We start from the raw sequence: 27,363 nt of genomic DNA on the forward strand, positions 1-27,363 counted from the left end.
CTAACACCATTTTCCTCATGCAGAGCCATAGGTTCAACAATCTACAAGTGCAACAATCCCAATGTCCAAAGCCCACTGCCAATGACTGCCATGTGATGGATATTCTATGCCTTGAAGAAGTACAATCTCTCATTTATATTTTTTTAATTTGTATTTTTATTTTTTTTATTATTTTTGACAGGCAGAGTGGACAGTGAGAGAGAGAGACAGAGAGAAAGGTCTTCCTTTTGCAGTTGGTTCACCCTCCAATGGCTGCCAGGGCCGGCGCACCGCGCTGATCCGAAGGCAGGTGCTAGGTGCTTCTCCTGGTCTCCCATGGGGTGCAGGGCCCAAGCACTTGGGCCATCCTCCACTGCACTCCAGGGCCACAGCAGAGAGCTGGCCTGGAAGAGGGGCAACCGGGACAGAATCCGGTGCCCCGATGGGCACCAGTTCAGAGGTGGACTAGAACCCGGTGTGCCAGCGCTGCTAGGCGAAGGATTAGCCTATTGAGCCGCAGCGCCAGCCTTTAAATTTGTATTTATCTTCCCTTTTTAAGAAATGCGGGGAGATAGGGACAGAGATCTTCCATCTGCTGGTTCACTCCCCAAATGTTCACAAAGGCCAGGGCTGGACCAGGCTGAATCCAGAGTCCACAATGATCTGTGTCTCTCATGCAGGTGGCAGAGACCCAAGTAATTGATCTACCACCTGTTGTGCAACCTAGCAGTGATCTGGATAGGAAGCAAATCAGCTGGGACATAAACCAGGAATTCTGATATGAGATGAGTGTCCTTGCACCAAATGCCCATTCCTGGTTTATAATTTGAGTTCCAGAACTACCCATGGGATCAGGTATGTCTGACCTTTCATTTAAAGTTGAACCTTTGGTCAGTTTCTTCCCTGCCCAGTCTGGCATTTCCCATGCCCTTTCTGGTTTCTCCTGACAGCATTACCTTAATAAATCACTTTGACAAAAATCCTTAGCTCAGGCTTGCTTCTAGGATAACCCAAGCTAAGACAATTAAGATAAATTTCACTCTTACTGTCAAAAATCAAACCTATAAAAGAGATTATCTCTAGGTGGCAAGATTCTGGAGTGATTTACATTTGCTTCCTTTCACATTTTCTGCTATATTCCAAATTTTGCATCAGGAGTATATATGTGCCTTTGTGAAAAAAAGAAAACATTAAAATGCTACATAAGGCTTAAAAATAATCACTCATAAAAGGTTCCCCCCCTTTTTTTAAGGGCTTGCTTTAACAAATGATTAAATCAGTCAACAATTCTAATCAACCTTTAAAACAGTTCATGAACAAGATCATAATACTGAATGTTCAAATAGAGACAAACCTTTTCATATGAATTTGAAAACAGTATGGACCATGATTACTGTTGCTTAAGTGTTACGAAATCAATTTAGTCCAACTACATAATCAGGCGTGAACTTTTCTAGACTCTAGTCTCAAAACTATACCTCTGGTAAGAAATACTCTTTGATGAACTTTTTTTAATCTGCCTGATTATGCTATGTTATTTTGTGACTGCTGTCTTGGCTTCTGAACTGGTGGAAAAATACATTTTTTCCCTATTTTCTCAACCAGAGTGACTATCTCCAAATATACACACTTAGCCAATACATACACCCTTTCAGGACCAGTGTTGTGACCCTGTGGATTAATTCACTGTCTGCAATGTCAGCATTACAAATAATCAATGGTTCTAGTCCCAGCTGCTCCACTTTGGATCCAGCTATGTACTAATGCACCTGAGAAAGCAACAGAAGATTGCCCAAGTGCTTGGGCCCCAGCCACCCATATGGGAAACTGGGTTGGAATTCTGGGCTCCTAGCTTTGGCAGGGCTGAGCCCCAGCCATTGTGGCTATATGGGGAGTAAACCAGTGGATGAAAGATTGATTCCTGCCCCCTTCTTCTCCCTGTATCCCTGTCATTGTAACTCTAAGTCTGCCTTTCAAATATTTTTTTAAATCCTTTATTAAAAAATATGTATCCACTTACAATTTCTGTATTAATCACTGTGCTTCAACCTAAATGTCTAATAGTATGCAAAACTCACATCTTCAAGTCAAACATTGCTGCCAGGCTAAAGAAATGGTGCAGGAAAGTAATAATTGGACAAAATTAAACAAGACTTCTAGGACATTATATTAATATTGACTTTTTAAACAATAGGTTAAATTCTGGAAATACTTGGTGAACATGTTTGTAACAGGAGTTTGCTTCTTGTCTAATTGTGTTGTTGAAGCTTCAAAATGATCCCAGGGAAATGGAAATGGATGGATCTCCAGGTAGGCTTTTGCCAACTAGAGATCTCCATTTAAACCATAGAGCACAGGAAATTATTTGAGCAATTATTTCCTCAGTCCTCTCAAGGATAGTACATGGATAGTACCATTTTAGAAGCCTAGGAGAAGCTAATTCATTACATACAACAGATGTCATTGAGCATTAAGATTTAGGTCTTGAAAAAGACTGTCTCAGAGACAGCAAAGACCCTTCCATCCTACACTCATCACCCAGCAACCCTTCCCCCCTCTGCTGACAACATCCATTAAATATGTTCCAAAGCTCTTCCATGGCCTTTTTATAAATGCTACCCTTTATCAAGAGAATCAATTGGCCACAGTCTGATCAAGTTTTTGGTATTTTCAAATAGACTGGAAAGAGATAATTCAATCCCTCTTCATCTTCCCTTATAAATTTCAGAAACAAGAAATATTTCCATCAGAAGAGCAGCAGAAAGACTAGGAAAAGAGGCTGTTATGACATAACCCAGGCTTGGATTCCAACTAGTTCACTAGCAATATGCCTTTGTTCTTTCAGGCATCGATTTTCATATATGAATAGTATCTCCCTCACAGGACCATTTTGAGAATCAAGTGGATACTATATTTAAGATGCTTTAAGTATGGGGTTGGCACTGTGGTGTAGCAGGCAAAGCTGCCACCTGCAGTGCCAACATCAACATCACATATGGGCACCAGTTCGTGTCCTGGCTGTTCCACTTTCGATCCAGCTCTCTGCTATGGCTTGGGAAAGCAGTGGAAGATGGTTCAAGTGTTTGGGCCCCTGCACCATTGTGGGAAGACATGAAAGGAGCTCCTGGCTCCTAGCTTCCGATCAGCCTCAACTCTGGCCATTGAAGCCAATTGGGGAGTGAACCAGCAGATGGAAGACCTCTCTCTCTCTCTCTGCCTCTCCTTTTTTCTCTCAAATAAATAAATAAATAAATTCTTTTTAAAAAAAAGATGCTTTAGGCTGGCGCCACAGCTCATTTGGCTAATCCTCCGCCTGCGGTGCCGGCACACCGGGTTCTAGTCCCAGTTGTGGCGCCGGATTCTGTCCCAGTTGCCCCTCTTCCAGTCCAGCTCTCTGCTGTGGCCCGGGAAGGCAGTGGAGGATGGCCCAAGTGCTTGGGCCCTGCACTCCCATGGGAGACCAGGAGGAAGCACCTGGCTCCTGGCTTGGAATCGGTGCAGGTGCCGGCCGTAGCAACTGTTTTGGGGGTGAACCAATGGAAAGGAAGACCTTTCTCTCTGTCTTTCTCTCAGTGTCTAACTCTGCCTATCAAAAAAAAAAAAAAGATGCTTTAAGTAATACCTAGAAAACAGCAAATGCCCGAGAAATGTTAAATATTATTGCCAAGACCCTTCTTATTGTATACAAAATATTTAGTAAATAATTGCAGAAGGACAAAAGTGAAAAAAACAACAAGAGGATGAAGTTATTCACATACACTCACACACATACATGCACATACCACTTGTGCAAGAAGAATAACTTGTCTGCACCAATTTATTTTTGAGTTGTAAGAACAGTAAAAGCTGAATCCAAGTGTGAAGAGGACATACAATGCACCAGCAACAACAGTAAGCACTATTTAAATAATCTGACATTTACATGCATGCCCATATCAGCTACAGGTCTCAAAGTTGGCCCTGACCCTCTCAGATGACACAGAAGATTGAGTCATACCACTGACCCATGTTACAGTACCCACTCAAAATGTAAAACAGGTTGATAACTTCTTTCCATGACAGCATAACTGGCAACAAGATAATAGAGAAGGCAAAATAACCTTTTATCATCCAAGTTTTCCCTGATGTAGAAGAGAAAAGTAAAGGTTTTAGAATTCAAATCATGTTCCCTTTCCTAGAAAAGAAACAGTTTACAAAGAACATGACATCTGCTTTACACCCAAGGAGTACTGGTATAGTCATGTGTAATAATACCAGCTTGTACTTACTGGTCTCTATGCACTGTACTTCTTCACATGCATTACCTCATTTAATTGGTCCAACAGCACCATGTAATAGTGTGCTAGCCCCAGATTATGGACAAGCCTTCCCTCCCATGCCCAAGCTGTAAGCTTGCTTGTTGATCCAGAGAGATCATAAAGCCCTCATTGCTACACTATTCACTCTGCCACAGACTAAGAAGCCCCTATGCCCAGCATACAATGACACAAAGGGTGCACCACACCTGCATAGCCACAGAACGGGCTGGATTTGTGCAACCTCTGGATTCCCAGGGGAAGCCAGGATGAGGGTGTTGGGAAACAGAATACGTAAATTAGAGGGAGTCAACTGCTGGAGTAGATTCTGGCCAATAAGACACAGAATATAGGAAAGAGACTTCCACCCCAATCACAAAAAAGAACTAGTTTTAAAATCTTTGGTATTTCCTTGAGAACTGCTGCAAATCTCTAATTACCTCTGTGTCTCTTCAATATTTAAAATACATTTCTTTATTTTCCCCAGGGATACAACGAGAAGGAAATAAAACAAAATTGTAGGTAAAACCACTTGCAAAGATGGGCTATTCTGAGACACAGCAGTTCTGGTGAACCTCTCTGGAGATGTCTCACAACCCAGCTGCGCTCTGCTATGGGGCTGTGACTGCTCTGGGAAGCACCATCTGCTACTCGCTCACCTGCTTTTCCTTCCTTCCTTTCCTCCGTCTGTGCCTAATTCTTACCTTCATAGGTCTGAGCCTCTCGACCTCCCATACCCTGCTCAATCACTGCCAACGAATAATATAAATACAGCATCAACACAAAAGCCCATGCCTCAGATTCTGTTAGGCAGGAACCTAGATTAGACATGCAAGTAGTCGTATTTTTCCAGTTACTCACTGATGTTGGGCACTGTTTCCTCACTAATGTTTGTCTAGGCAGCTCAGCAGAAGGCACTGAGGCAAACATGTTCTTTTTATTTTAAGATTTATTTTTTATTTATTTGGATGGAGAGAGACAGAGAGAGAGAGAGAGAGAGAGGTCTTCCATCTGCTGGTTCACTGCCCAAATGGCCACAACTGCCAGAGCTGAGCCAATCTGATGCCAGGAGCTAGAAGCTTCCTCCAGGTCTCCCACATGGGTACAGGGGCCCAAGGACGTGTGACATACTCCACTCCTTTCCCAGGTGCACTAGCAGAGAGCTGGATTGGAAGTGGAGCAGCAGGGACTCAAACTGGCACCCATATAGGATGGCGGTGCTTTAGGCCAGGGCTTTAACCTGCTGTGCCACAGTGCCAGCCCCAAACACATTCTTTTTGAAGTCATCCTCATTCACATTCCTCTAGGGCAGGTGGTTATGCCTATAATTAATTTTCTTCCTTTACATTGCAATGAGCAATATGGAAAGGAAAAACATCGTGTGGGAGGAAACAAGAACACTCACTTAGGCTTCCTAATCTTAACTGATATTCTCCAACACAGCTCTGACTAGAACTCTGTGGGTGGAAAGAATGCAAGGAACTCTGAACGTGACTAACTAGATAAAATTCCGGGATTTAAACCCAAGTCTGTGTGACTGCATATTTTGACTTTGTAACCTAATGTTGTATTATAAGAATAATTAACTCCCCCTCTGATCCCCAAAAGGGCAAACTAAAGCCACAGGGTAGAAGTCATATCACAAGGAGATAGATTTTTTCTCTCCTAATTAAAAGAATTCTCTGATTACTAAATGAGTTACCTTGTAGGTTAGTAAATTCCCAACACTGTCATGTATATGGGGGAGGGGGGGGGCAGGGAGGTTTTCAAGGGGAAAAATTGTATCCAAAGTCTTACTGATTATTGCAGCTGGTCTCTAAAGATACCTGTCTCACTAATGAATCATGCCTTCCTGTATTTATGCCTTTCCACTGTCTCCCTCTACGTGTAAACTTGAGCTGGTCCTGTATAACCAGCAGAATATAGAGAGAGTAATGCTACATGGTTTAGATTATGTTATAAGAAGCCTTGGAGCCTCTTTCGGAAATTTGTTCTGGGGGAAGCCAGCTGCCATGTGGGAAATAAAGGTCACCATGCCATAAGGAAGCTCAAAGAGGTTGCAGAGACAGAGACATAGATACAAACACAGAGAGAAATCTGTTACGTTCATCTTACTGAGGCACTACACATGTGAGTAAAGAAGTCATTTGGGATATCCAACCCACGTCAAGCCTTCATAGGAATCTAGCTCTAGCAGCTGGCAGATTGTACCTGCATGTGAGACCCCAAGTAAGAACCATTCAGATGAGTCCATTTAGCTCACACCACTTTGAAAAATGTTAATACAATATAGGTTTTAGTCACTATGTTTTAAGGACTCTGTTTCATGGTGATGGATAACTAAAATACTATCAAGCAGTATCAGTAGAGAGAGCTCCTTTTGCTCTCTACTCCCTCCTAACCCACAAAATTTGTTCCTTCTCCTGTCTTAATGAATTGCAATAGCAGCACCTAACAGAGAGGACATTAATCACATTTTAGTTTCTTATGGTCCAGTCTCCCTGCCAAGTTTCTCCCTGGAAAATGGTTTCTCTGTTTATGTAGTCTTTTTTTAATTTATTTTATTTATTTGAAAGACAGAATTACAGAAAGAAGCAGAGACAGAAAGAGAGAGGTCTTCCACCTGCTGGTTCACTCCCCAGATGGCCACAATGGCCAGAACTGCAACGATCTGAAGCCAGGAGCCAGGAGCTTTTTCTGGGTCTCCCATGTGGGTATAGGGGCCCAAGGACTTGGGCCTTCTTCTTACTGCTTTCCCAGGCCATAGCAGAGAGCTGGATCAGAAGTGGAACAGCCAAGATTAGAACCAGAGCCCACATGGGATACTGGCACTTCAGGCAAGGGCTTTAACCCTCTGTGCCACAGCGCCAGCCCCTCATGTAGTTTTAATGGATGGAAATTCCAGTGACAGGCTCCCTTCCCTATATAGAGGCTGAATGAGCCAAACTTTTCTCCACCATTCATAATCAGCTTGGTTGTATGATTCAAGCTTTGCTAATCACCTATTCTTTTCATACACTTTAAATATTATAGAAGTGACTCAAAGAGAGTAAAAAATTATTGGAAGTCAATCATAATTGCAGAGACAGGCCTGCCAGATTCCTCTCTATGAGACCAGGATTCCTGCTTCCTAACTTCTAGGACTCTGGATGCTGCCTAGTCGCCTAGTCCTAATCCTGGCTTTATGGTCTTCTTGAGCTTCTGTGAGTCCCCCTGATCTTACAATAGAATCATCATCTTTGCAGGCATTAGCCAGAGAAGGTTTCTGTTGCTTACAAACGAAAATGGAAAATGGCTGTTCTCTGTGGCCATGCCACGAACCTGGACATCACCTGAGCTCCTCCTCTCCCAGAACCAATCATTTACCAGTCCTTTCAATTCTACCCTAAATAACTCTAGGTCTCTGTTCCTCTCCATGTCCACAGTCATTGCATTACGTCAGGACCTCATCATTTCTTACCTACACTCATTCAAATTAACATAGTGCTCCTTCAGTCACTATCACTCCCTCTATAATCACAGTGACGTTTGAAACTGCAAAGCTCATCACGATACACACACGTTCACACACCTTCATTTAACCCTCATCTCCACTGAAACCAAGTCCCAACTAATTCTTTTGATACTTGTTCTATCTTGCCAGATCATCCCTCATCATTCTCCCACATATACCCTAAAATTTCACCAGATTCAGTTCCTTAGACAAGATCTCCTCTCTCAAATGTAACGCTGGGCATTTCCTTTTGCTTGGTCTATGCCTTCACCCTTACCCATAAAGGAGAAAGTTACTTGTCAACACCGGTTGTTCCTTCAAGAAGCTCTGCTTGACTCAAAGGCTCAGGATCAGTGATACTGCTTAGTACAAAGAAATGACCAATAGCTTAAACGTTAACCAGCCTTACTCTGTCTCTCCTCTCTCTCTGCAATTCAAATTTCAAATAAATAAATAAATCCTTAAAAAAAAAGAAAAGGGGCCAGTGCTGTGGCATAGTGAGTTAAGCCATGGCCTGCCACCTGCATCCCATATGGGTGCCAATTTGAGTCCCAGCTGCTCCACTTCCAATACAGCCCCCTGCTGGTGCACCTGGGAAAGCAACAGAGGTTGGCCTAGGTCCCTGGGCCCCTGCACCCACATGGGAGATCCAGAAGAGGCTCTTGGCATCGGCCTGGCACAGCCCTGGCCATTGCAGCCATTTGGGGGTAAACCAGTGGATGGAAGATCTGTCTCTTCTTCTCTGTCTAGGTAACTCTACCTTTCAAATGAATAAATCTTAAAAAAAGAAAAGGCTAGCCAACCTGAGCTATAATTTATTTGACTTGTCTCTCTTCCTCACTGTATGTTATAATTTTCAAGGAAAACAGTGTCATTTATATCTAATTCCAGTTCTTTGCCCTGTGCCCAGTATGTATGTGTATTATAAAGATACTTCAGAAATACTGAAAAACATTTGTTTCCTGCTATATATCCATATCCTAGAACAATGCCTAGCATGTAGTATTGTTCAATAAATATATGTTGAATGAAAGAGGAAATAAATGAATGAATATACTAAATTGGATTATCTTAATGTAAATGGATTTGTGAATAAACAAAAATTAAAATCAAAGGACCTTTAAAGATTCAATCTCATAAGCTTCAAATGATTTGGCCCCCAGCTATCTCTATAGCTGTTGTATAGCCAGAAACAAATACAATGCTAGTATAGAACATCTGCTTAATGCATGTTTGTTGAAAGATTAGTAAATGAAATCTATGGCTCCATATATCTAATTTCAAGTAATGCTTGAGAGGGGCAGGAAGGAGGCAACAGGCATTTTCTAGCATTATTTCAGTCATTTGGGAGTAGAGCCGGCACAGCCATATCCCAGATTGATTTCCCTTCCTCCAACTCAAAACCCTTCCCAAGGCTAATTTGCCAATTTCCCTGATTCATAGTAGCTACTATGTCTCTTCCTTCCTCACATCCTTCTTTGATAGATTCTTCCAAGGTTACCTGTACTACAGCTGAGCACTAGTTATCTACATATTGACAGTCAATGGTCCGCCCTACTCTGTACTCCAGTCCATCACAAAGGGTTCTGCCTCTCAGAGACACATCCCAGCCCATATGCCTCACTCAAGAACCCTGCATAAAGCCCACACATCTATCTAGTCATTCTCCAGAAGTGATGCGGATCCCAATATTGAAACTTACTCTGCATTCCCGACAGCTCTTGGTTAAAATCCGCTGGCCTTCTGCAAGAACTTTCCCTCCATAGATACATTTTGCTGCAATAAAACAAAACAAAAAATGGTCAGACAGTTATGCCATGCTACCGAATGACTTCAGAGATGCCATCCAACTCCAATTCCAGGCAATACAAATCTTTTTTTTTAAAGATTTATTTTTATTTATTTGAAAGACAGAGTTACAGAGAGAGGTAGAAACAGAGAGAGAGGTCTTCCATCCGCTGGTTCACTCCCCAGATGGCCACAATGGCTGGAGCTGCACCAATCCAAAGCCAGGAGCCAGGAGCCAGGAGCTTCCCCGGGGTCTCCCACATGGGTACAGGAGCCCAAGGACTTGGGCCATCTCTACTGCTTTCGCAGGCTATAGCAGAGAGCTGGATCAGAAGTGGAGCAGCCTGGACTAGAACCGGCTCTCATATGGGATGATGGCACTTCAAGCCAGGGCTTTAATCCGCTGCGACACAGCACTGGCCCCAAATCCTTTTTTTTTTTTTTTTAATTTATTTATTTGGGGTTTGGCACTGTGGCGTAACAGGTAAAGCTACCACTTGCAGTGCCAGCATCCCATATGAGCACCGGTTCAAGTCCCGGCTGCTCCACTTGAGATCCAGCTCTCCGCTATGGCCTGGGAAAGCAGTAGAAGATGGCCGAAGTCCTTGGGCCCCTGCACCCACATAGGAGTCCCAGAGGAAGCTCATGGCTCCTGGCTTCAGATCAGTGCAGCTCCATCCATTGCAGCCAATTGGGGAATGAACCAACAGGTGCAAGACCTCTCTCTCTCTGCCTCACCTCTCTCTGTGTAGCTATGACTCTGAGAGGCAGAATTACAAACAGAGAGAAACAGGGAGACACATAGGGGGAGGTCTTCCTTCCCCTGGTTCACTCCCCAAATGGTTACACTGGCTGAAGTTAGACCAATCTGAAGCCAGGAGCCAGGAGCTTCTTCTGGGTCTCCCACCCGGGTGAAGGGTCCCAAGGACTTGGGCTATCTTCTACTGCTTTCTCAGGCTATAGGCAGAGGGCTGAAGCAGAAGAGGAGCAGCTGGCATTGGAACCAGCACCCGTATGGGGTGCTGGTACCGCAGGCAGAGGCGGAGGCTTAGCCTACTACACCATAGCGCCAGCCCCAATATAAATCTTGCCTAAAATAATCCCTAGTCAGGCCTCCTATTGATTTTTTTACATCTGCCTTAGACTAAGGACATACAATTATTTAAGCACTGTAGTTGCCAAAGAAACTAGACAATGAATTGATAAGGCAAGAAGTTAAAACAAGGAAGAACAGGTTGTCATCATTATGGAGTGCATTAGCAGCATTTTTCATTCAGGCACTTCAGGCATAAAATGAATGAGTGGATGAAAGGGAACTCATATATTTCATTCACCAAAACTTCAACAGTAATGGACAAAGACACCATTTCATTTTCCTTGTGATCATAGGAGGTGGGTGACCTTAGCCTACATGATCCTAAGATACTCCCAAGACACCTGAAAAATACAAGCCAACCTAATAAACCTCTACATCCATATACTTAAGAAACTGCCTTTGGAAAGATGGAGTAGGTCTTTTTAAAAATTCAAAACTTAAATGGGCTCCTACTTCTCAATTTAGACTAATCTGAGAATCAATTCTTGACTTAACTTGCTGACTCACTTTTAAGTCAGTCAACTTGATGTGACCTGAACATGACTCCACCACTTCAAATTCTCCAGCCACTTCAACAAGAACAGGAAGCAAAGGCCCAACTGCTCCCTCACCTACTCCAATGAAGCCCCATCTAGCCCAAGCTCACAGGAAAAGCACAGTGAAGACATTCACTCTAAGAGATCTTTCCCACTAACTTACCACTGGTTTCATAAATACACTTCACCTCTTAAGACCTCTATTTCTGTATCTGTTAAATGTCAGTTGATAAATTCCATAACTTCCTAGTCCTACAAACTTCTGATTCTCATAGAACACAGAAATGTTAGTAATCATCTGGTCCAACTCCTTCTTTTTAGCCACAGGAAGAGCAAAGCCAAGAGACACTGGTTTACTTAACACACAGTAGATGTTGGGCTGTACTGCCCAGAGTCCCCCTTTGTTGTGACAAAAGCTCAATGCCTATAGCTGCTGGAATGGTAGATATCCGACAGCCCTTAGCTGGATACTTGCTTAGGATATGTGCTGGGCTATAGAAAGTTATATGCCCAAAGTCAATTTCAATGGCCGATTCATGAAGATGAACACTGGCCACTCTGCCCCAACTTAGACAACTCTGAAAGGATACTCCAATTCCAGAGAACCATGTAAGAATAACTGTAGCATTTGTTGTAACTACATTACAGTTCAACTTTTCTTTGTGCCCCGTTCTTTCACTATCTCATTCCTATCCCAGAAATGACCCTGAGAGCACTTCCTGTTAAGACACATGCAAATCTCCATTTCAGAGTTTGTTTCCTTTCAGGACCTGATCTTCAGCAACCCTACACCTCATCCAAATCTGTTCCACTCTAGTGTCCCCTCAGTGTATGTCACAGCAACAACATTCAAGCACCTGAGATACTTCTAACTGCTCCTTCTTAATCAAACTTATGTTCAATCAACACCCAAATCCTAGCAGTGCTCATTCCTTAAGTTTCTCAAGTCAACCTAATTTTCTCTGTTAGCCAACCTCAAACACAGTCTTCACTGAAGCTGTCTCTAACCCTCTTCTTTAGTTCTACAACAACCTCCTAACTCTCCCCTGCTCTAGTTTCAATCTTCCCTAGTCTGTCCCTCTTAAACAATCAGGCAAATATATTATTATTATTATCAGAAAGGTCTTCCTTCTATCCTTCTATTGGTTCACCCCCAAATAGCCACTACGGCTGGTGTGCTACGCCTATCTGAAGCCAGGAGCCAGGTGCTTCCTCCTGGTCTCTCATGTGGGTGCAGGGCCCAAGCACTTGGGCCATCCTCCACTGCCTTCCCAGGCCACAGCAGAGAGCTGGACTGGAAGAGGAACAACTGGGACAGAATCCGGCGCCCCAACTGGAACTAGAACCCAGGGTACTGGTGCTGCAGGCGGAGGATTAGCCCAGTGAGCCGCAGCGCTGGCTAATCAGGCATACATTCTTAAATGCAAATGTGGACCCCTGCTTAAAATTATTATGGGTCCCTAATGTCCTCAGAATAAAATCCAAGTTCCTTAATTCAGCACATGAGGCCATTCATCTGTCTTGTTCTTATTGCTCAAGCCACAGAGCTCACCAATGCCTGTGCTTTCACTCATACTTCTACTCACCTCCACACATGCTGTAACCTGTTCCTGCTTTCTCTCTCACCTATAGGCTTTGCTCTCCTCCACAGGAGCACTCAGCCCTATTGACTTTCTACTGGAAACCCCTCTACTTGTATATCTGTCAGTTTTGCCTTAGGCCTAACTTCCCTCACAAAGTTGTTCATGAGCTCAAATACTGGTTAACTGCCCTCCTTTTTTTTTTTTTTTTACCTCTATTATACTATGTACTTGGCCCAAAGATCACAAATCATAATGCATCTTAGTTGCCCTTATAATTATACATCTCCCCTGCTCACTGTAACCTTCATGGAAGTAGAACCCATATCTATTCACAATTTATATCCAGACCTAAGCCCAGTGTCTCTCTAGGCTTACTATTAATAATAACAAATAGTTTTGGAATTAGTTCCCCTCTAGTTGACAGCAAAAACCACTCAAGTTTCCTGATTCCTTGCTAAGTTATTTATGCTATTCAATGCAGCTTTCAGCAATGAAAGTAGACAGCAAAGATTGCAGAGCAAAAACAGCAACAAAAAAAGTGGAAAAGTAATATGATTTTCTATATAGAGCCTTTCCTCTCCTTTGTTAAACAGAAAGCTATCTCTGATTATCTTTTATGCCTCAATTTTCTAGATATATCACTTGCACCAGACTCATCAGTCCTAATGATTATCTGGATTCACCAGTTGACTTGCATGAGGAAACTATACCTTCAGGGGCCTGGAATTCCTGTCTAACAAATTCCCAAACTCCCAAATGCAGCAACTGCCAACTTTGCAAGGCAGCTTGCTCCAGAGTGACAGTTCTGCTAAATGCACTGCTGTCAAATCTGCCATCTGCTTCTTGGCCTAGGCTAGGTAGCAAAGAAATAGACTTTTCTTCTTCCCTTGCCCCATTCCACTCTCACGTTTGCTACCCTGTCTAAAGTCATTTGTCTGAGTCCTTTTTTCATCTTTGCAGACTCATTCCAGAACTCCTGTTTGGAGATAAGAATGTCTCATTGTCTACATTCACACCACACACAAGGACATGCCCATCTCTCAAATCTACCAGTCTAGTTAAAAAAAAAATTAAATGCCCACTGAACTTCATATCCTTACATAGCAGGGTGCTTCTGGGGCTGGTGAATTATGTCAACATGCTACTGAATGCCTCAGTTATTGGCAGTTATAGCACTGCCACAGACTGTGTATATGATTACAACATCAAGTATCTATGAAACTGTAGGACAACTTTCAGGCTTCCACTGGAGGTGTCAAGAACTTCCCTTGCTTTCTCAGATACAGCCCCACTTCTCTGACAGCACCCCTCCTTCTCTGCCACTACCCTCCATATGCCTTACATCAGTCCTTATTATCCAGGCTCTTGATCTACAGCCCAAAGGCTTATTTTTGATGTTTGGGGAAATTCAAGCATAAGGTGAGTCAGGCTCTGGTGCCTTTGGCTCAGGCATTCAGGTCTCCATTCCAACAGCTTTCAGTGTGAGTAGAAATGTAAATGGATACCTGAAGCCCTTCATATCACACTGGGGACTTGCAAACTAGAATATTTCACAGTGCCCAACCATGAAATGGAAACCCAGCACCGACACATAAATCTCCATGATGTCAGAAACAAACGTACTGAGGATTTAGAGAACAAGTTACGCAGTTGTGTCTTTTTGCACCCACAGATGTCTGGCCTTTCAAAGTTGACCTTGATTTCTCTGGTGCAAAGATGGGACACATTTGCCATCCGGGTGCACAGTGAATAAACAATTGACAGGCACCATTTGACATCACTCTCAGCTGTGGATGTGAAGTTGCTCATCTTTATTTAGGTATTTGTATCCTGCACATACTCCCGTCATCTCTTGGCACTCAGCAGCTTAGAATGTCAGAACCAGCAGTCTATTTTACACTTTAAAGGAGAGTGTCAGATCAGAGAGGCTGAAGACCCAAGGATTCTTCCTTCCCTCAGTGAGCTAATTCACAGCCCTGGCTTCAGTTACCACCATTCGAGCAAGACACTCATCAAACCAGTTGTCCCTCAGGCACCTCCAACTCAAACATGCCAAGTAGAATGTATCACTCCCCAAACTGCTTCCTCCACCTGCTTCATTTCTGTTAATCACACACTGAGTCCCCCACAGGCTCTTGTTCAAAACCTGGCAACATCTCCCTTGCAGACACTCTGTCCCCGATTCATTTGTCTCATGCAAAACATTGCTTATGTAGTATCTATCATGCGCCAGGTCCTCTGGCTGTCACTCATACACATTCCCTCCTTTGCATCTCCCCAGGCAACGTCTACCTGCCAGCTTTATCACCTCCAGCAGGAGTAGGTCCAGATGCTAGCTCTCTTGATGCAGTGGCCTTTCTAAAAGCACTTCTTTGATTATGCCACAATCCTGCTTTAAAACCTTGCTTTTGAGTACCAAAACCAATGCTGTGTTTATTTCCATGATTTTGCAAGTGGAATTCCCTCTGGCAGAAATGTTCTTTTTAACTTGTACACCTAGAAAATTCCTGTTCATTGTCAATACCTTGCTAAGTTGATGCTTGTAGAGCTTCTCTCTCTCTCTCTCTCTCTCTCTCACACACACACACACAATTTTTTTTTACTTTTTTTAAAATTTATTTTATTTATTTGAAGGAGTGACAGAGCGAGGGAGAGACAGGGAGAGAAAGAGATCTTCCATCTGTTGGTTCACTCCCCAAATGGCAACAGCCAGGGCTGGGCCAGACCAAAGCCAGGAGTTGGGAACCCCCTCTGGGTCTCCAACATAGATAGCAGGAGGCCAGCCACTTGGGTCATCATCTCTTGCTTTCCCAGGCACATAAGCAGGGAGCATGATGAGAAGCTGAGCACAAAGAATTCAAACAAGTACTGAGATATGGGATGCTGACCTCATAGGTAGCTTAACTCACTGTGTCACAACACCAGCTCCACACACAAGTTTCTGATGGAATTAACTATCCCATTCCATGTGAGATCTCTGTATCTTACATAGCGTTCATGTTATACAGTATTGTTCATTGTTGTCAAGACTACAGAGTAAGAGGTAGAACATATAGTTGAAAAGCATTGGCTCTGGAGCCAGACTATACCCAGGTTTTATTTCTACTCCACCACTGCTGAGAGACCGGGCACAAGTTCTTTCCTCTGTTTCACTTCTTCATCTGTAAAATGGGGTTAATAGGAAAATCTACTACTTTGAATTGTTAGAAGAGTTAAATGACTTAATTCATATAAAATGGCTTAGCACAGTATTTTACATAGAGTAACTGATGTACATGTGCTCATTGTTATACCCAGAGTTGAGAGAGTGTTTGGGAGAGGGATTTCAGTAATGATTACTGGATAACTTCAATAGAATACAATCTTCATCATCCAGCCCTAATCATCTGTGCAGGTTTATTTCTACTTCTCAACTGCAAAGATCCTGTGTTGCCTTTTACCTCTGCCACCTCAACCTCAATTCCTTTGCGAATGCAGTTTTCCACAGCTGAAACTCCCTCTTGATTCTTGATTCTCCCCCCTCCCTTCCTTCTCTGGTAATTCTCAAATCTGCCTACACAAAAAATATAGATTTTAACACATCACTGTCTATACATTCTGACTGAGTAGATCTAAGTAGGGCCCTGGGAACCTCCAGTTTAAGCATCTCACCAGGATATCTTAATGTACAGCTAGGTATATTCAAAATGGCTTGAATAGAGCCGACACTCAACAAATGACTGATGCAAGGAATTACTGCACTACTTCCTAGCCCATTATGTCCACAGCTAAGGAATTGTTAAGACTCTCCTGAGTTTTTCCTGATGCCTCCAGAACAGATACAAGAATATCCCAGTTGGAGCCAGAGCTGTATCACAGCCAGTTAAGCCACCACCTGTGACACCAGCATCCCATATGAGCACAGGCTCAAGTCTCAGCTCTTTGTTCCAGCTCTATGTTACTGCACCTTGGAAAGCAACAGAAGATGGTCCAAGTACTTGGTCCCCTGCTACTCATGTGGGAGACTCAGATGGAGTTCTAAACTCCTGACTTCAGCCTGGCCCAGCCTTAGCTGCTCCAGCCATTTGGGGATTGGACTATTGAGTGGAAGATCGATCTAGATCTCTCTCTCTCTCTCTCTCTCTCTCTTTCAGTCTCAGTAATTCTGCCTTTAAAAAAATTTCCTAGTACCAAGAACTGATCCTTCCACTCTGAAAATGCCCTTTTTCTTGGATACAGCCTGAATGAGTTTTTCATCAGCACAGGACAGATTAGTTTTCTCAGGCAATGCACTACGACACAGATACTTAGACCAAGTTCTTTCCTATGTCTAAAAAGCTGACCTCGGCCGGCGCCGCAGCTCAGTAAGCTAATCCTCCGCCTTGCAGCGCCGGCACACAGGGTTCTAGTCCCGGTCGGGGCGCCGGATTCTGTCCTGGTTGCCCCTCTTCCAGGCCAGCTCTCTGCTGTGGCCCGGGAAGGCAGTGGAGGATGGCCCAAGTGCTTGGGCCCTGCACCCCATGGAAGACCAGGAGGATGCACCTGGCTCCTGCCTTCGGATAGGCGTGGTGCGCCGGCCGCAGCAAACCGGCTGCAGCAGCCATTGGAGGGTGAACCAACGGCAAAGGAAGACCTTTCTCTCTGTCTCTCTCTCACTGTCCACTCTGCCTGTCAAAAAAAAAAAAAAAAACTGACCTCATCTGTAAGTGTTAAACTTCTTGAGGCCATTTATGATAAATGCATAAACATTAAGTCAGCAGTTAAAACAATCTGTTCTTTGATATCGGTGCCTCTCGTCTGAATCAGATTAAGAGCTTTCACTAGCGTCCCTAGAATACTGCCCCACCCCCAACCTAAACCCAGAGAGAATGTTAGGAAAAAAAATTGGTCCATATATAAGAAACTTGGGGAGGGTATTTGGCATAGCACTGAAGCCACCAGTTGGCATGCCTGCATCCCATATTGAACTGTCATGGTTCAAGTCCTGGCTCTGCTCCAGGTTCCAGGCTCTACAATGTGTGCTCTGGGAGAGAGCTGGTGATGTGTCAGATACTAAGGTCCCTGCCACCCATGTGAGAATAAATCTTCTGGCTTTGTCATGACCCAGCCCTGGCTGTTCCAAGTACCTGGGGAGTGAAACAGAAGATGGGAGAATGCTTTCTCTCTGTCTGTCTCTCTCTGCCTTTTAATAAAATAAGTAATTTTATAAAGAAATATTGTATTGGTTATGGGGTGCTGATTCAGACTTCGCTGGGGATGTTGCTTGATATGTGGTATGTAGGCCATGTTGCCTTTCTAATCCATGCTGCATCCTGAATTCTGAAATAGATTTGACACAAGGGCTTCAGAGAAAGGATTAGTCATCTATAATGGGGAACAGGTGTGGGGAAAGAAACTCCACTACCCCTGGGTGATAGAGCATAGTTACTTTCCTTTTCTCTCCAGGGAGAGAGTCTCCAGACACTTGTACTGGCTCCCCAGTATCTCTTGCCACAGCACACCTCTGTAATCTCTGCTCTGCTACTGCTGCTGCCAGTCTGCCTTTTAAGCTGAAACAGTTCTCTCTTCCTCTCCAGTAATGGGCTTCGGGATGGACCCTGACCTTCAGATGGATATCATCACGGAGCTCGACATTGTGAACACCACCCTTGGAGTCACCCAGGTGTCTGGACTGCACAACACCAGCAAGACATTTTTATTTCAAGGTAAAGGCGCCTCCTCCTTTGCATAGGGTGAAGGTTGGTGGGGAAGGGGCGGTGGTGATCTGTCTGGGAAAGCGCTCTTCTGGTGAGTGTTGGGATCACCTTTACTGTTTCTCTTGGTTTACTACTGTCCTGCAGAGTGCCTAATAGGAAAGAGGCATCCTAAGAAGAGGAGGGAGGCACAAGAGGTCCAGTGAAAAGATGTTTGATGTGGAAGAGAAATACTTCTTTGGGGATTTTGGTGAGCATCTAAAACGGAATGAACCCCTGCAAATCCTTTGAAAGCCTTGTGCAGCCACATTATTTTGTGAGATATTCCTCTAGCTATCAATTTTTACCTATAGCTATCGTTATAGATATACGTATGTCTGTCACCTATTGGGGAGGCCAAGAACACAGAGCTCAGATGATGCTTCCGGGCTGCCTTCTCTTTACAGAGTAGCTTACTTGGTTCTGACTGCTATAAACTTGATACTGATTCATTAACCCATTCCACAAGCATTTACAAAGGCAGTAAAGTGTGGTTCTTAAATGCATGGGGTCTGGAGCCTTACCTTCTGGGATCAGCTTCCAGCCCTGATTCTTACTATGAGGCTTTGGAGAATTAGTAACTTGATTGTGCCTCAGTGGCCTCATCTAAAATAATGGATCCTTATAACAGTTCCCTCATGGAGGATTAAAGGAGCTCATATATTAAAGTGATTAAAACAGCATGGCCCTGCAGCCAAGCCGTGGGTTAAGAAGCCTACAATTCCTATCAGAGTGACCAGCTTTGATTCCCAGATTCAGTTTCCAATTCCAGCTTCCTGCTAAGGTGTACCCTGCGAGACAGTGAGATAGCTCAACTGATTGGGTTCCTGTCACCTATATTGGAGACTCATATTGAGTTCCTAGCTCCTGACTTCAGCCTGGCCCAACTCTGGGCTATTGTGGGCATTTGGGAAGTGAACCAATAGACAGGAGATTTTTTTTTTATTCCTGTCTTTCTGACTTTCAAATAAGCTTAATTAATTAACTTTTTAAAAAACATTTACTTGATGAAGGTCTGAGAAAATTTTTAAGTGAAAATAAGGAACTAAAACAAAGGAAAATAATATTCAAGAAACAGTGATTTCAACTATATACATAACAGTACATATGAATACATTAAACAGCCCAATCAAAACAAAAAATCCAGATTGTCAGACTGAATAAGCAAGACCTAACTATGTGCTATTTATAGGCAATACAAATGTTCATATTTTTCTTTTTAAAAATGTTTTATTACTTTTTTATTGACAAATTAAAAATTGCACCTATTTATGGTATACAGCATGATGTCTTGAAATACGTAGATTGTGGAATGCCTAAAGCAAGCTAAATAATACGCATCAGGGGCCGGTGCTGTGGTGTAGCAGGTAAAGCTGCTGCCTGCAGTGCCGGCATCCCATATGGGTGCCAGTTCGAGTTCCGGCTGTTCTACTTCTGATCCAGCTCTCTGCTGTGGCAGAGAAAACAGTAGAAGATGGCCCAAGTGCTTGGGCCCCTGCACCTGCATGGGAGACCTGGAGGAAGCTCAAGGCTCCTGGCTTTGGATCGGCATAGCTCCATCCATTGCGGCCAACTGGAGAGTGAACCAGTAGATGAAAGACCTCTCTCTCTCTTTCTCCCTCTCTCTCTGACTCTCCTTCTCTCTCTTTGTAATGCTTTCAAATAAATAAATGAATCATTTTTTTAAAAAGTAATATGCATAACCTCACATAATTATCATATCAAAAGGGATAATCAAAGTAAATATTCTCCACCATCTTTCTGATGTAAAGATATTTGGAAAATTTCTAGAAATTCTATTAACCATTAGAGCTCTGCTCTATCTTTCCTCATTCTCCTCTAAATCACTCCTCAACCTACCATAGTTACCTTCTAAAAGCTAAAAATACTTTCCATGGCTCCTCTTCCTCCAGGGAGCATCCTAGGCCTCCATGGGGTCATCTACCACCTTCCCATCAGGTTTCTCTGGGTGTTAGTTCATATTGAGTCTAGCATTATGGATTCAAAACTCCACACAATGCAAACTACATCTCTGACTCCAAAGTGTGCTTCTCTGAAGCAGGGGGCTCTTTCATCACTACTGCATGCACCAGGACTCAGAGCTGCCTAGTACATATTTCTATTAGAAACTCTAAGAAATAACAGCCTTTAGGCCCGGGATTCTCAGCCTTTTAATTACCAGAGGTACCTTGTATCATTTCTTTTTAAGTTTCTCTTGGGTAGCGTTCTCAATAATTTATTCATGTTACTACTTTATTAAACTCTGAACATATGAAGCTACCAGTTGTAGCTGCTGAGAAAATTAGTGCTACTTTGCTAAATTGCTATGAATTCTATTAAAGGGCAAAAAACATACCAGTGTTTTAGTTAGCATGTGTATCAACATCTTGGTAAAACTCAGTAACTTTCCTGAAATATTTTTTAAAACCTAAATGTTCAAATGAATTAGAATGAATAAAAATGGCATCTAGTAAGAAGACAATTTTATAATATGTATCAAGGACCTTGAAAATGCCAGTCCTGACTAGTAATTCTACTCTGAAGACTATCTTAAGGAAATATAAAATATAAAAATGTGCCTTATGTACAAAAACATGTTATTGAAAAGTAATTTGTAATAGCTAAAAGTGGGAAACAGCTTTGATATCTATCCAACAACCAGAAAATGGTTGTTAAAAAAAGTTATGCAAGGAGCCAGTGCCATTGTGCAGCAAGTAGAGCTGCCACCTGTGATGCCAGCATCCCACATGGGTGCCAGTTCAAGTCCTGGATACTCCACTTCTAATCCAGCTCCCTACTAATGCACCAAGGAAAACAGGAGAATAGCCCAAGTGCTTGGGCTGTATACTCATGTGGAGACCTGGAAGAAGTTACTGGCTTCTGGGTTTGGACCAGTCCAGCTCCACCCATTGCAGTCATTTGGGGAACAAACCAGCAGATGGAAGATCTCTCTCTCTCTTTTTCTCTCTATTTCTCTGTAACTCTGCCTTTCAAATAAATTAATTAATTTTTAAAGAGTTATGTAAAAGCCAAACAATGGAGAATTACGAAGTTCATTAAATTAGGTTTATACAGAATTCCAAAAAGCATAGCAATACACTCAAGTGATAAAAATCAGTCACCAAGGATGTGGGGAAAAAGGTACCCTAATTCACTTTTGCTGGGAATGCAAACTGGCAAAACCACTAAGGAAGACAGTTTGGAGATACCCCAGAAATCTGAATCTAGTCCTACCATACAACTCAGACATCCCACTCCTTGGAATTTACTCAAAGGAAATGAAATCAGCAAATAAATGAATCATCTTCACCTCCATGTTTATTGCAGCTCAATTCACAACAGCTAAGACATGGAATCAACCTAAATGCCCATCAACAGAAGACTGGATAAAGAAAATATGGGACATGTACTCTATAGAATACTACACATCAGTTGAAAAAATGAAATCTAGTCATTTGCAACTAAATGGATGAATCTGGAAAACATCATACTGAGTAAATAAGTCCGTCTCTAAGAGACAAACACCTTATGTTCTCTCTGATCTGTGAGAACTAACAGGGCACCTAAAAGGTAACTTGTAGAACTGAAACTGACATAACAAGAAGCAATTACTTGAACGGCCCTTGTCTTGACTGTCAAAGAACAGTTTATTGTTTTATTTTATTTTCTTATTCTTTTTTTTCTACTTAATACCATTGGCTGAACTCTTTGCTTAACACAGGATTAATCATAGGTGTGTTAAGTCAATTGAAAATGGGTCCTAGTTAAAAATAAGAGTAGGAATGAGAAAGAGAGGAGCTGTATAGATCGGCACACATTCCCACAGACTTATCCATAAGGGTAAAGCTAAAACTTGCCATGAGACTCCAAATCCCATTAAGCTGAGTGGCACCAATCCCATCTTATGTGACAAAGTCATCATATTAAATGTGGAATTGATCATATAGATAAGATTAAAAGACAAAGAGATCACATAAATAAGACCAAGTGTCTGAAAATAACGATAGAATTACAAAAGAGAGAAAGTTCCAACATGGGAAGCAGTCCACACAACAGACTCATAGAATGACAAACACCCAAAACAGCACTCTGACCTCAGAATCAGCTCCTAAGGCATTCAGATCTGGCTAAAAATCCCATGAGATCATTTCAGGCATGGAAAGCCAAGACACTGTGGTAAAAACTGTTCTGCATGAAAGATCTCTGTGAGACTCCAGTGGAAAGAAGGGGCCATCAAAGGATACACTTTTCTCTGAAGGGAGGAGAGAACTTCTACTTCGCATATGGCCCTGTCTAAATACTGATGGAGTTTGTGGACTCAAAAGGCTTCCATTGCTTTGGCAACTCATGTTAAGAGCCTCGGTGGTGGTCACTGACATCAAAAATAAGAGTTGTAATTGTTAAACCAACAACAGAAGTCACTGTGCACTTACTCCCCATGTTGGACCTCTGTCCTTAATGGTGTACTATGAGAATTAATGGTAAAACTTTTCTTCAAACTGAACTTTATACTTTGTGTGTCTGCGAGGGTGCAAACAGTTGAAATATCTACTTAGTATAGAGTTGGTATTCTGTTTATAAAGTCAGTTAAAATGAATCTTAATGAAAAATGGAATGGGAGAGGGAGTAAGAGGTGACATGGGAGTGGAGGTGGGAGGGTGGGAATGGGAAACACTATATTCCTAAAAGCTGTACATATAAAATTTGTATTCCTTATACAAAAACCTTCTTTAAAAAAGAAAGAAGAAAGAAAATCAGTTACCAAAGTAGGATATACAGTTGTACAGTATGATTACTTCTGTACACACAAAAAATTTAAAAGACAAATGAAATCTGTGAAAATTTCAGTGATGAATGTTTCCATGTGGTGGCATTATGGATGAACTTTTCTATTTATTTTTCTCTGTATTTTCAAATGTTATACAATAAACACCATGCTTTTATAATTAAAAGAGTTCATCGAGAGGTTAAAACATATTTCATTTGAAGGATCCATCAAACAACAGCTTCTAAGAGATCAGTCCAGGGAACTCAAAATGATGACAATAAGAATCTCAGATTTTTACACAAATCATTAACAGTAATTCAATTTCCTTCTCTGCTGATTGTTATATAGAATTTCACAATTAGAAAAAATAATCTGTGCCAACTATCTTTCCTCCATGGTATCCAACAAAAATTCTACATCCAGGCACTTGAGCTGTTGGTATTGCCAGACATCGCATCCCAAAGCTATCTCACAACAGACACAAGAAGGTTCTTCTCTTTAGAACAATTCCAGGTTCACCCTCCAGAGCAATGGGCCTGCTATGACAACCATGAAAAGAAGAACTTTTCCAAGGTTTCCTTTGAAAGAGTTCAACAAATATTTGGGCTAGGATGGCCAGACTCTCTCCACTTCCACTGTCGTATTAAGTGACATGCTATTGTTGACAAAAGACATACTATGCTTTGAAAACACACTGACATCTGTATGCTTCTTTCAGTAAACAAATGACCTTGAGAGGGATCCATAAGGTTCCACATTTTTTACCAGATCTCTCATTTTCTGTAGAACACCATGTGTTTTGATGAAGACTAGAGGCAGGGCTGGTATTGTGGCTCGGTGTAAAGCTGCCCCCTGCAATGCTGGCATTCCTTATGGGCACTGGTTCCCATCCCAGCTTTTCCACTTTCAATCCAGCTCCCTGCTGCTGGCCTGGGAAAAGTACTGGAAAATGGTCCAAATATTTGTGTCTCTGTCATCCACATGGGAGACTCAGGTGAAGTCTTTGGCTCTTGGCTTTGCCTGTCCCAGCCCTAGCCATTGCGGTCATCTAAGGAGTGGGCCAGCGTCTGGAAGATCTCTCTATTCCTCTCCTTCTGTTAACTCTGACTTTCAAAATAAATAAATATTTAAAAAAGAAAAGACAAGACTGCAGGCTTTGTAGTCAAAAGAATTGGATTTATATCTCACCTGTGCCCCTTACCAGCACTGTGACCCTGGTAAATTAATGTCCCTAAACCTAAGTTTCCTGCATTGTCATCATAAAAGTCTTAACAACAGGTCCTGTAAGAATCTGATCAAAATTTCAGAGAGACAAAACCCAAAACTGGGCCATTAACTTGACCCTTCAGAATGCAGGAACCTAACCACAGGGAGCTTTGGAGCTGTGATCTGACACATCAACTCCACCGAGTCGTTTGACTCTGGACAAATGACTTAATCCCTATGAACACAAGTTCCTCCTATCCAGAATGGGAGAAGAAGAGCAGTTAGGATTAATATGAGGATGGGTAATAAAAATAGCTCATGTTCAAAGTCTGCCACATTGAAATGATTAAAACATCGTGGCTCGTTTTATCACATAACTAAATTCTACCTTAACTTCCGGTACTTCATTTCACCAATGTCAATCAGTTGGGTCCTGAAAAACAGGGGCAAAAAACAAATCCCGAAGCACAGAGGCCCACCCTGACCCTTGGTAAATACTTACGTCGGCAGACCTTACAGCACTGGCCAGTGATATGCACGGGCAGGGAGTCCGGGGAACAGTTGAGTGGGGGACAGAACATCCTTCGGCATTCCACAGCACCACTCTGAGGGAGGAAATATGGGGAGAAAGTTCTCAGCAGTGTCCTGTGAAAGCTGCTATTGTGGAGAAGGTTCACATCTCCACCCAGAAGCCTCACTGGGGAAACAGAAGCAGTGTGAGTTATTCCAAGCTTGTTCCAGGACCACAAATCAAGTATTTTCTCCCACCCAAATGAACCCGTGCCACCTCAATTACTTTTCTGATATACATCGCTGGCTTCATCCCACCTGCCCATGTGGGCTAAGTAGATTAGGCAGAAAATAAAAAGCCTATTTTTACAGAAAACATAAATAACACCTTTTGCAGACCCTGTCAATCATTGTTGAGGCTCTAACAATCCATTTTGTATTTTCCTGGACAAACAATGGCATTTTTCAGATATTTATCAAGTAATTTCAACTGGACAAGGTTTACATACTAATTTTTTAGAGGGACTCATGTAATTCTCTGAAAAAGATGAGGGCATATACAAATGATGAATACCCTGAAAGGTTGCAGGGGTGGGGGCCAGCGGAGTAAGAAGGGACATCTTGCAGTTCTCTGAAAGGGATCACGGATACCTGGCACAACATAAAGGAAGCACCTAGAGACTAATTAATTCCCTCCTGAAATTTATTCTAGCAGAGAAAAGCTGTGAATAAATCTAACTACTAGGTTGTTTGAAAATCAAAGCAGTTTCTTTCTTTCTATATACCCCAAACTCCCAATTCCAAACAATAAATTCCTTAATAACAATATTGGAGCAGAATTACGCGCTGTCAGGGGAAAGCAGATTTTAATTTCCAAGTATTTATGTAAGAAATGACACTTTTCCAGCAATGCTTTACGTTTGTTCAGATTGCTAGTGGTGCTAAGTAAAACGACAATACTTCTGAGAGTTACCATCCTACATTAAAGAAGCAGCTTGCTCTGTAATCAGTGAACCCATCTCCTTAGAACTGCTTTTATCTTGTTTGTTTACAAAGACACTTACTCTGCATGTGCAGTTTCTGCAGTGATCACCGTCCACCCAAGAGTCCTGGTCTCGATAGAGCAGTCCACTCACTTGGCAGGTCTTCTCACAATGACAGTTTTCCAATTGACTAAGTCTTGTCTCTGCATAATTCAGCTGCAAACAAGAGTTAATGTAATTCAATTGCATTTGTCCTAATAAGGCAACAAGAAAAATATCCAAGCAGGAAGAGAAGAAAAAAAAAGTAGAGTATTTCACTGATTTTTATTACGATCTATATCTTGGTTTTTGTGTGTGGTTTTTACACAAGGTGAAATCACTCTAAATTAAAGACATATTGGCTCTCATGGTCTAATGAACACCAAATGAGACATTAAACTATCTCAAGAGCCTCATGGGTGTTCAGAAACGCCTGTGCTTTAAGAGCACAGGAACTCCAACGTGCTCACATTTATTTCCCACAATCGTCTCCCTGTTCTTCACACACTAACTAGAATTTCAATGTTCAAAAGTTAGAAAGTCGGGGCTGGCACTGCGTCGTAATGGGTTAAGATTCTACTTGCAGCACCAACCAGCATCCCATATAGGTGCTAGTTTTACTCCCAGCTGCTCCACTTCTGACCCAGCTCCCTGCTAATGTGCTAAGGAAAGCAGCAGAAGATATCCAGAGTCCCTGAACCCCTGCACTCATGTGGGAGACCCAGAAGGAGCTCTTGGCTCCTGGCCTTGGTTTGGCCTAGGCCTAGACATCTCAGCCATTTGGGGAGCAAAACCAGAGGATAGAAGATATCTCTCTCTCTTTCTCTCTCTCTCTCTCTCTCTCTCTCTCCTTTTCTTTCTATATAACTCTGCCTTTCAAATAAATAAATAAATACATTTTAAAAAGAAAAAACTCATATATATTATAAAAAATGTTAGAAAATCATTGGTTCTTTTGGGGACCTATGGATAGCAAAAAAAAAAAAAAAAAAAAAAAAAGGCAATTGGAGTTTCTACTTTGCCCAGATCAGAAAAAACCCAGAAGACTCCAAGTGTTCACATTGGTGTGCAGAGAAAGTTCAGAAGAGGTAACCAAACTCCCAGGTGAGATTAGGTTTTCATAAAATAACTTTTTTTTTATTATTTTTTGAGGCCACTCGATTGCTAGCACTAATCATAGTCTTCAAATCTCCTATTTGAAGGAAATTACAAAGCTTCATTGTCCTCATAAAAAACTCAGCCCTCTGTCTGCACATCTCCAGTGGAGGGATGCTTATTAACTTCCAAGGATAGTCACATCTGTGTTGGTTATCTATGGATGTTTGAAATGTCTTTCTTGGCTTGAGCCAGGAAATCTCTTCCCCTTTTTACTCCTA

General features: G+C 42.3%; 1 protein-coding gene across 2 annotated transcripts in view; it reads right to left on the reverse strand.

Annotated features, from left to right (window-relative positions):
• Positions 1-27,363, reverse strand: part of NELL1 (neural EGFL like 1) — a 1,050,155-nt gene that overhangs the window by 782,161 nt on the left and 240,631 nt on the right. For both annotated transcript variants that reach the window (XM_002708986.6, XM_002708985.6), the window contains exons 8-10: positions 26,030-26,164; positions 24,958-25,060; positions 9,470-9,543 (exon numbers count right to left, since the gene is read on the reverse strand). In XM_002708986.6, the coding sequence (XP_002709032.4) occupies positions 9,470-9,543; positions 24,958-25,060; positions 26,030-26,164 (312 nt within the window). The remainder of the gene's footprint in view (positions 1-9,469; positions 9,544-24,957; positions 25,061-26,029; positions 26,165-27,363) is intronic.

Source organism: Oryctolagus cuniculus, chromosome 1, assembly GCF_051225735.1.
Source record: "Oryctolagus cuniculus isolate XC-2025 breed Fujian yellow rabbit chromosome 1, ASM5122573v1, whole genome shotgun sequence".
Classification (NCBI taxonomy): domain Eukaryota; kingdom Metazoa; phylum Chordata; class Mammalia; order Lagomorpha; family Leporidae; genus Oryctolagus; species Oryctolagus cuniculus.